The 11,055-nt window shown below is 44.8% G+C and overlaps 1 protein-coding gene across 1 annotated transcript in view; it reads left to right on the forward strand.

The window, feature by feature from the left end:
• Positions 1 to 5,885, forward strand: part of LAMC2 (laminin subunit gamma 2) — a 62,360-nt gene extending 56,475 nt beyond the window's left edge. Inside the window, exons 20-23 of the mRNA XM_063117197.1 lie at positions 973 to 1,172; positions 2,273 to 2,431; positions 2,533 to 2,632; positions 5,291 to 5,885. Coding sequence (XP_062973267.1) covers positions 973 to 1,172; positions 2,273 to 2,431; positions 2,533 to 2,632; positions 5,291 to 5,541 — 710 coding nt within the window. The 3' untranslated portion in view covers positions 5,542 to 5,885. The remainder of the gene's footprint in view (positions 1 to 972; positions 1,173 to 2,272; positions 2,432 to 2,532; positions 2,633 to 5,290) is intronic.
• The last annotated feature ends 5,170 nt before the right edge of the window (positions 5,886 to 11,055 follow it).

Here is an 11,055-nt window from a genome sequence, read left to right on the forward strand (position 1 = left end):
TTTTAGAAAAGACTGATGTAGTGGCATAAAAAGAGGCAGAGCCAATCAAGGGGCAGTGTGATTGTATAGGTAAGGAAGCTCGGTTAGGGCCATGGAGGTGAGCCAAGTAGCCAATACTTCTGGGCAATACTTCTGGGCAAAGAAATACTGTCCACATATCTCATTTTGCAGATTCTGCTTCTGCATTTTCAAAAGCATGTGTTTGTATTTCTTTCTTGAGACAGTGTGGTTTGATTATACACTAACATTCTTTCCTTGCACTTATGTATTGCCATTTATTGTGTTGTCATTGCAACATGAGGTATACATTTTTGTAGTCTTATGAGTCAATGATTACGCTGATATCTTACCACGGCGATTCCTTATTTGTGCAACAGTGATGTTGGGAGCCTCTACATTTCTTTCTTTGTGTGTTTCATTTTCATGTGCTCTGTAAAGGTTAGTGGCTGTCCACCTCTCTCCCTATTCACTAAGGATGTCTGATGAGGCCCTGCTTCAAAACTCTTCCTTATTCAAGGGCAGATTCATGAGAATAAGGAGCAGGGCCTTTTCCACGGTGGTGCCTCTTTCCCTCTCCCTCCCTCTCTCTTTCTGTGGAATTCTCTTCCCTGGCAAACTTTGCCAGGCTAGCTCATTTCTCATCTTCTGGAAAACAATCAAATTGTTTTCATTCCAGCAGGCATTTGGAAAGTCAGGCTGATAGTCAATTGTTAACTGAGCTGGGGGGTACTTTATCTGCTGCTATTGAAATGTGTGGCTTTGGCTTTTGAATTGAATTGCTGAGCTGTTTGTCAACTGTAAACATGCTGACCCTGGTTTTTTAATAGGTTTCATAGTCGCTGTTTGGTTAGCTGCTCTAAGAGTCCATTGGGCTACGGGACACTGTATACATAAAACCATTCTCTGAATGTAGTGAACGAGTGCTAATGTGACCCTCCCCCTTGATTTCTTTTCTCCCCCTTCTGCTTGTAGAATTTAATCTTCAAGTAGGTGACAAGCAAGAAGAAGCCCAAAAGGCCATGCAAAGGCTCCCTCTCATCACCAACATGGTGGCCAGTGCCAATGAAAAGACAAGGCGTGCAGAAGCAGCCCTGGGCACTGCCGTCACAGAAGCCGAGGCAGCCAGGAGAATGGCTGGGGAAGCCAAGGAGATGGCTGGGGGCATCAATCAGGTATAGGGGAACTGTGACCCGGCAGCTACACACTTTGGCTTTGGCCCTTTGAACTTGTATCCTACCCTATGCTAGAGGCTACAGTTGGGTAACACTTTGTTATTCTAAACTACATAAACTAAAATGCAGAGAGGCAGTTCCATCCTTAGCATTTGTATGGGACTTCAGAATATTCAAATTACTTCACATGCGCCAGGAGTGAGCAATTTGGGGGGGGATCTGGGAACCACCTTTGACCCCTCCACTCTGTGTCCTCCTCCCACAGGCCACAATGCTGAAAACAAGCTACTTTTGTCATTTTTATCCCTTCATAACCATTTGCCACCGAAATTTGGCAGCACACGGCCTTTTTTTAGTCACTGCTGCGAATTTTGACAATGAGGTGTTTGTGATGGAAATATGAGGATAATTATACTGACCTACCTTATGTACATACATGATGATGTATGTCAGGGGTGGCCGATACATGGCCCCTGAGCTGAATACAGACTCCGCCCCCCGGCATCCAGCCCACAGGCTACATATTGGCCACCCTTGACATCCACCATCACGTATGTACCTAAGGTAGGTCAGTGTAATTAACCCCATTTTGCAGACGAAGACCGAATTGAATTTCTGGCAGAGATGAGATTTGAACCAGGGTCTTCCTCCCAACTCACTGCTCTGTTGCTTAGCCATTATGCTACAAGAGCTCTCATTCTTAACTGCCAGCCTGCTAGAAATGGTTGAGGGGAACCTGGGTGTCCCGACCCGTTGACCCTGTGTGATTATGAACATGCTGCACAGCATCTGATAGGCTGAAAATGGGACTTGAGGTTTTGAACCTATGATGAAAAGTAAAACTGTAATAAATAATTGATGGAAACAGGATGTGACTGGCAAAAAGATCTGGAAGGAAACATCATAGGATACGTCCCCATCACTCTTCAGATCTTCTCTCTTGGTATCTCTTGACTTGTGGGATATCTTGCCCTTGCAGTTGTTCAGGGCTTCTGCACATCAAGGCTGTTCCTTCATCAATACCCATTATGCCTGTCTTCATTTTCTTTTTATCACTGCCTCCTAAGTGTTTGTGCTATTTGTTGCCTTTGCTTCCCCAGGAGATTAGAAAGCTGGCCTTAGAGGCAAATAGGTCGGCAGATGGAGTGCTAGCCTTGGAGAGGGGCCTAATGTCTCTGCATCAAGAGGCAAGAGGGGTGGAAGACCAGTTGCAGCAGAAGACACTGGAGGTTGACGCAGATGCCACCGAGGCACAGAAAGTGAGTTTGTAACCCTTTGCCTTTTCATTAAAGGGACTTTAGAGGAACCTGCTTGGGTGGGAAAAGCCTGCTAACATCTTTGATTGTTGTCACCTCTCCAGGCTTTTCAGCAGTCCCAGAGGGCCAGGGCAGGTGCTGAGAGTGCTGGGAATGCTGTCCAAGAAATGCTCAGTGCCCTAGAAGATGTCTTGCGCATGATGGGTAAGAGACAACATGATTTCCTGTTTGGGCTGCAAGCAAGATTTGGTCTAGTCATTAGATGATGATGATGATTTATTACATTTCTATACCGCCCCACAGCCGAAGTTCTCTGGACGGTTTACAAAAACTTAAATCATTAAACTGATGTCAGAAACGAAAACATCTTAGATCTAAGACTATTGGGATAAGCAACTTGGTATCCTCCAGATGTATCCTCTAGGACTCCCATCAGCCCCAGCCAGCATGGCTTATGATCAGGGATTATGGGAGCTATAGTCCCAAACACGTGGAGGGCACCAGATTATCCACCACTTCTTGATGAAAGAATGCATTTCAAACCATCAAATGCATCTCAGGACCAGTTCACTTGATTAATTGAAATTATATGACTGATTAGCGTTCTGGGTGATAAACTGCAGTCTCTCAAGATTGTTTATTCATGCAAAGCCCTTATCAGGGTCCTTTTATTTCATGTGAGAAGAAAGCAAGCTCCATGATCACACATCTCTGACACAGTGATTCTATATTCATAAATCAGCTTTATTCACACAACCCCGCAAGGTGTGTACAAGTGGGATTGCAAGTCCTGTGTTGCATCCAGTTGTCAGACCTGTCCTTTCAACTGGGTCTATGCATGCAGAGCTCAGTGCCTGAAGGTCCAATCTGCAACATTTTAAATATCATTTTGGGGAGTAAATTTCACATGGAATTGGGACTGTGGGCATTGGACTCTTTGCATGTATATGAAGTTCAAAATCCTATCCAGCCTGTGAATGGAAGGTGGAACCAAAGCACCCAACTAGTGGAATTGGAAGGCATGACGTTCTCCCACTGCATGGAGGCTCAACACACCTGGGAGTCAGGGCCGGTGGCAGACTATTTTATGCCCTAGGCAAGGCGAGCTCGGGGCGGGGAGGGGGGCTACCTCACGGGGGTGTGTGTGAGGGGGTGTCACTTGCGCTGTCCCAAAGCTTACTGGGGGCACAGCCCCGCCCCTTACTCTGAGGGGCAGCCCGTGGGCACCACTTCTTCCCCGCCCCCCTGAGGGCCGCCCCGCCCAGCTCTGGAAGGGCAGCCCGTCTGAGCCTCCTTTGGGGCGCAGCAGCAAGGCCGGGCACGCCGCTTCTGCCCCCGACTGTGCGGCTGCTCCTGCACCTCTATGCACCCTGTGAGGAGGGGCTGCGAATGAGCCCTGGCTGCCTGGGGTGGTGGTCTCTGTCCTGCAGTCCCTGCTCAGTCTCCAGCGGCTGCAGCCCCCAACGGGGAAGGCGGCGTGCCGAGGCTGCTGCTGCTCTCTGCATCCTCCTCGCCCGCCTCCCCGGCCCACAGAGCCTTTGGCTGTCCCCCGGCCTGCTCCTCTTCTGTCTCCTCTGTGTTGTCTCCGAGTGTTTTGCAACAAGCAACACCCCCACCCACCCCGCCACTCCGGGGCACCACTCCGGGGCCTCTGATTACAGCTGCAGGAAAAGGCTGGTCACATAAGGGCACACACAAGCCATCCCCCCACCCCCAAAAACCTCCAACCCCAGGAGTGGGGAGACGGGGCAGTCTGCGCCCCTCTGACGTCTGCGCCCTAGGCAGCTGCCTAGGTGGCCTTAATGTAGCACCAGCCCTGCTGGGAGTCTTCTGTAAATAGGACAGTTGTAGGCTAGTGGCTGGAGTGTTGTGCTTGGCCATGGGAAACCCATCCACCTATGGAAACAATGCAGGCACCCATGAAGGGGGGGGGGGAAATCAGCATAGCTTACCTTGTATACTGTAGTGAGGTTAATATACAAATGTTACTAAATATGTATGAAGTTGACATTACACATTTTTATGTGCATAAAATTACAGGATTAACGAGAACTCATAGACTGGATGTATAAATAGCTCAAGAGACAGGGGAATTTCTGTCACAAATTTTATCACTTACGTTAAGTGATAGCCATGAAAGGAACTGGCAGTTTCCTGGATAAATTTTGGTTGGATTAATATATCACAATGTGGTAACAACACTGTCACTTTTCCTTGTCATTCATAAGCATATCATTATTTACAATAAGAAGACAGGAGCTTAATTCTTTATGGGTTATACAATTCACAGTGGAGAAGGTAACAGAACAATATCCTCTTTCAAAGGCTGTCCACAAATGCAAAATCACAGAATACTTGTGGTCTTTAAAAACTTCCCATGTCTAACAGTGGAGGATGGTGTTTGGAAACTCAGTATAGTGAAAACTTTTATAAAAATGAAATTGTGTTAATACCATGGAAGTTCATTTGCTGCTGTGGCCATTTTCCAACCAAGGATAGTACACAGAGACCCTGTTCAGACAACACGACTTCGCATGTTGTCAGAACAGGCTCAGAGGGTCAAGTACTGGAGCGCCTGATATGGAAGTATTCAGTGCCTGTGGAAAAGATATTGATCCTGATGGTCTTTTCCTAAGACCTTGGATCCATAAGCAAATAAATAATGTGGCAGTGGCAGTTTTTATCAGTGAAAAAAGATTTCAGTACTATAACTGATTGTGTGAATTGACTTGAATTGATCTTATTTAATAAAGCCATGATTCCTTGAGTGTCATCAGATGGGGGTGGGTGGGAATCACGTTTCCCTACCATTGCGTTCAAGATGTTTTGCTAACAAACTTGCTTTTTCCTTTCTTTTGCCAGACCAACCTGAGGTTGTGGATGAGCAAGGTGTGAACATGCTTGAAATGAATCTCGGGAAGGCCAGAACAAGGAACAACCAGTTGAAAGAACTAATGTTGCAGCTGGAAGGAACAGCCAGCCAGCAGAAACTTCGGATCCAGACACTGGAACGGAGCATTCTTGAGATCCTCGCAGATATCAAGAACCTGGAGGAGATCCGGGATAATCTCCCTCCAAAGTGTTACAACATCCAACAGATTGAGAGACCATGAAGCCTTTGTGGGTAACGCAGAGCAGACTTCCATATACGCTCATTTGCTTGGTCTTGCACACAGCATCAGGGTTAGGCCAATGGTTTGAGGTGATTCAAGGCATCAAGGCCTCCCAAGACTGGCTGCATATGGCTCCACTGAACAGATCCTTTAGAAGTTCTCTTCGTCAGGCAGGGGTAACAGCTGCATCTCTGGGGGTTGTGATGCAACTGTTACCTTTGGGTTATGGCAGCATTGGAAGAGATCACTGTTCCACTCGTCCCATTCTGGGGGAGCAAGAGGGAAATGCCCAGAGTGCATGAAGAAGCTCACCATAACAAACCCAGTTCATGAGAGACCAGGTTACTAGGAGAAGGTGCCTTGGACATAGTATGTGGCTGTCCAAAATTTAGAGCCAACTCCCTACAATATATTTCCTCCACCCCTGCCCAAGTTCCTCCAAGCTTGATTTAATGTAACAAGATGGACGTTACACACAGTTCAATTAGCTATGTCCTGTTATCAATTTTTCATTGTCATCAATTGCTCTTCACTCTCACTTCAGAATCCCTGAAGTTGCTTATCATTCAGAAAACCTTTCTTAACGTCTCTGACGGTTGTGAACATTGAGGATAGGATAAATTTGGGGCTCTAAAAGCCTATCTATAAAATAGATATAAGCTTCACCCCGGGAATTCTGGGGGTTATAATTTTGTGAGCGGGACCAGAGATATCTAACAGAGAATTCTCAGAACTCTGATCAAACTACATTTCCCAGAATCTTTTGAGGAGGAAGTCTTGACACTTGTTTGTATAAAAGCAATATAGGTTTGTATTATACTTTGGTAGATGCAGTGGTAATTTAATGTGACATTGCTTCATTTGACTCCAATTTTACCTGTGAATGTGGAGATTTAACTGGTGGGTTGTTTAACTGCTGTTTGTGCTTATTAACTAGACCAGTCCAGTTAGTGTGTGTGTGTGTGTGTGTGTGTGTGTGTGTGTGTGTGTGTGTATAGGGGGTGGGGGTTGAATGGGAAATATGCTTAGGTGCCTTTATAGTGACAACTACCTATCTCTGCCTTAGCTTATGGCTTAGCCTCCTGTTTCAAATGTAGGTGTAGCCATCACCTTTATGGTTCTGGAAGGGGAGAGGACTTCTTGTTGGACAACCCAATTCCTCAGGATTATTCCTTTGGTTTTCATAGCATCTGTTTCCTTTTGATAACTGTGTTTTAAGTCATTGTTTCAGGGTGTACTTTTTTTTTTAAAGTAAGGCATGCCCTTGCCTTCCTTCGAACAGTACATCATACAACATTATAATGGTGCAAACTATGAAGTATTATTTTAGGGAAAGGGCACAATAAATAATGATTCCCCATGTTTTGAGAAGGCTATGTGTTTATGCATTCTCCCTCATTTGGTTGGGAAGAAATATTAACCTGAACTATAAATAAAAGGCAGTGGTCCAAGAGATGGAGGAAAAATGTACTTTGTGGTTGCTATGTAACCATAGGCTCGGCTTGCCAGCCACTCATTCTAGGAGAGGATTAGGATCTTGTCCTTGGTTTATTGCACACAATGGTCCTAATCTGTCTTGGAATTAGCTTCCGATGCAGCATGGGGGGGCACTGCTGGGTTAAAGAAAGAAAGAAGTATGCTGAAACCTTGTTGCACATGAAAATCGTACTGGATGCTTCCCTGGATTAGGGCTTTGCATACCCACTAGGCCCGGCAAACTGGCTGTCCGTGTCATGGATAACCCCTGCTTGTCACCAGGATAAACAGCAGTGGGCAGGGTCTACATGTGCTGGATGCTCCTTCAGAAATGCTACAGCCAGCCATCAAATGGATCAGTCAGCCTTGGCTACAAAAAAATGAAGTTAGCAAAACAGAAATCTATTTTTCTATAACTGCTAAATAAAAATGATCTTATACAGACTATTAGTCCATTTAAACTAGAAAAGTCTATTCTGACCAGCAGCCTCTGTCCATTTTTTCCTGACCCTGTTACATAAGATCATTTGCTAGGGATAGAACCTGGGACAGAGAGTATGTGTTCTAGTATCCAACTATGCCGTCATTAAAATGGATTAGAGTTAATTTCGCAGCACGTAGGTATATAAAAGAACATTATGTTGCCATTCCTTTAATTCCCAGTAGGTGCTGCTGCTTTCATACAAAACAGTGATGGTGTGTACTATCTAGGATAGTTGCTCAGATAAGCACAGTGCCTAGCCTTTTCTAAAGTTCCAGGAACCAGGTATTATGCTGCAAACTACGGAAGAGCTGCTTCAAAGTCTTCCTGGTAGAGAAGCAACAGTGAACACCCAACACACATTTCAATAGCATAATTTTTCTTTATTATATCCTTTTTAAACATTTTGCCAATTTTAAACATTTTGTTTGTGGTCATTACCATTTTAGCAACAATGACCTCACTCCAGCATATTCCATTAGTGTGAAACATGTCACCTTCAAATCTTTTTTTTTCCTTTTAAAACTTTTTTTTTAAATAAAGCAATTTTTTTAAGTTTTAAAATTGCAAGTTCAGTAATGGAAAAGAGTTACCTTCCCTCCCCCCTCCCCCCGCAGCTAAAACCCACTCCCTTGTTGTGTAGGTCAGAGTTTGATGCTGACTCCAGCCATTTCCACCAGACCCTCCAAATGTATGCTACCCCCTGCCCCCCTCCCCAACCATAAGCATAATTGAGCATATGAAGGCAAAGATAAGACTAGTAAGACATTATATACATAATCTGTACCACAATGCTATGTTCCTAAGGCATGCTGTCCTAAACTGGATGAAATTGGAAAGTGGCCCAATAATCCATCTTTTGTTCAAGCGTATGGAGAGTTCATCCTTTCCTTTGCTGTCCTCGTGTTCGTTTGCTTCCACCGTAAGACTGTCCTTCAAGCCTTTTTGGAAGGCCCACGGTTACTGTCACATACATACTGTCAAATACGTTGTTGGCTTTGCGCTTTGCAGCTTGGTATTGAGACGTATAGTGGATTCCAGCAAGAGGCTGTGGTTGCTCTCATCAACGGAGGCATGTGAAAGAGAGAGGGCTTTGGAAATAGTCGTCGATTCGCGGAACAGGACAGCGAGAGAGCTATTCAATCTAGAGTCATGTAGGATATCTAAGCCTTCTGCGAGTAGAAAAATTCTCATCAAGGAAACTGTTTCTTTTGTACATCTGCCTATGTCAAGCAGTGAGTGTTGAAGGGCACTGAATGTGTTGGGGAGTGGCCTATAATGTCAGGGGGTGACAAAAGCCTATTTGAGCCATCCGTCTCCATGTATCCCATCATTTCCTCTGGTTTCTAAGTGCTTGTTTGGATGGCAGCTGCCTAAGCTTCTCATGAGGCGACAAGGACACTTGACACAAAGTGACAGAGTAGTGTAGAATTGTCATGGGTGTGGGCAGGTGGCTCCACACGGCACTGTCACCCATTTGTAAACCTCCTGTGTTTTCCCTGCGCTGCTTCTGTCTTTTTTTTCCCTTCTTACCATGGCAAGTCTAACTTTTTTGAGGATGGAAGAGTAGGGGCAATCTCCACAGGAGTAGATGCTCTTAGCGCTTTCCTGCCAGCTCTTCTAAGAGGCATGGTTTGGATGTGGGCAGTCACATATCGAACAGCAGAACCTGTCACAGTTCACCACATGTTCACTATGACCTTTGCTTTGAGCGCTATTTTTATAACCCCTTAAGTTCCCCCCTTCCCATCACTCTTGTAATTAGCACTAAAATGCTTTTCTGGCTATTTTAAAAAAAAAATATTAGCAAAATACTGTTTAAATGAAATGGTATAGTGCTGTAACACTAATATTCATTTAAAAAATAAATAAAAAGAAAGTGTTTAGCAACACGTTTTTCCCTAATCTATACTTCCAATCCAATCCCCTTAAAATTAAAATATTAGCGAAACACTGCTGAAATGTGAGTGATATAGTGCTATAACTGTATAGCGCCAATTCAAATAAATAAAAAAATAAATAAAGGGGGAAAAACACATTTTTCAGTCACTATTTTAGTGATGCATTTCCCCCTAATTAAACATTTCCAATCTATACTTCTGCTTCAAAGCAAACATTGAATACTTAAGCATTTCTTGCTCTCTGGCCTTTAGCTTCTTTGCGTGCCATTCCTGACCGCTCATGCTTTAAACCAAGTCCTTTAAACCAAGTCTGGCATCCATGACTTGGGCCCAAAGGCCTGCACGTTCGCATGGCTTGTAAGACGCCTGTTCCTTGTGCGCAAGGTCCAGCATCCGTCTACCGATTGCTAGAGTTGGATTTGTTTTACCTCATAACTTCAAACGAGAACTTAAGGCAGCTTTGCCTAGCTGAGGCTGCTATTTGCCACCAGAGACATCCCTCAGTAATCCCTGCTTCCTCTCACTGGCTCTAAGACAATCGCAGCTGGCTAAACTGCCCCACTTGGAGGTCCAGAAATTACTTAATCTAGTGCAGCTGTTGGTATTTCCTGTACGGAGAGGAAAAATAATAATAAAAAATCTTTCCCAGATAAACTTAAGCAGCAACTTCCCTTCGCGGCGCCTTTTGGGGAATGCAGGGAAACAACAGTGCCATCTGCATGTGGAGCGACGTAGAATTGCCTACAAGGAGGATGTGTGTATATTATTGACGGAGGGAAATATCTGTGAATTGAAGAGAATCAGCCTGAGCTAAGGGGTGGGGGGACCTAGCAAGGACACAGCGGACACACAACAAATGATGAAATTCCAAAGGAGTTTATGGAGGAAGTGGAAAGCTTTAAAAACCAAGCAGGGGGGCAGACAAGTCAGGGCCAGATCACAGCGATGCCATGAGGCAGATGAATTACTTGAAGCCTCTGTAGCCCCTCCGCCTTAGCCACTCATACACACACCCAGGAGTGCTCCCTTACTGGTTTTAAAGCATGACCGAAAACCCATTTAAACCCCCCTCCCTTTGAAACAAGTATGTATTTACAACAGCAAAGAGGAGCTACATATGAAACAAGTCTGCTTACTGGCCTTTCGGTGCCCTTTCTCCAGCAAACGGTTTTTCTCTCTTTACACAAATAGCGTACCAAAAACCAAAAAAATGTGGGCTGTTTCTTTTTCCTTCTTTCTGTTTAAATGCAAGGCTAAATTCTTCCGTGATTGACCTAAAAAGTCTGGGCTTTGTACCAAGTGGGTTAGGATCTCTTTATGCCAGCCCTGTTGTAATTTTAATGGTTTGCAATAATAAAAAAGCCAAAAGGGGGTGGGAGAAAGAGACTAGCACTAAAAATAAAAGACCCAGTGAGGTTTATTTTGCTGACACATTATGGGAAAGAAAGAAAAGAAACCCACCTTCCTGGCTCCTGAGGCATGCTGGGAAGGTAGACACTGAACCTGCCCCCGTTAGGCACATGGTACCTGATACTCTCTTTGCTGTTTTCCCTCTGAACTACAGAGGGAAAGGGATTGCTTGAGTTGTATGTACTTGGTTGGCTGTCGTGTCGTATGCAGTTCCCTGCACTCAGGGTCGTGGGGACGTAACGTCAG

This window comes from Elgaria multicarinata, chromosome 1 (assembly GCF_023053635.1).
Source record: "Elgaria multicarinata webbii isolate HBS135686 ecotype San Diego chromosome 1, rElgMul1.1.pri, whole genome shotgun sequence".
In the NCBI taxonomy this organism is placed as follows: Eukaryota; Metazoa; Chordata; class Lepidosauria; order Squamata; family Anguidae; genus Elgaria; species Elgaria multicarinata.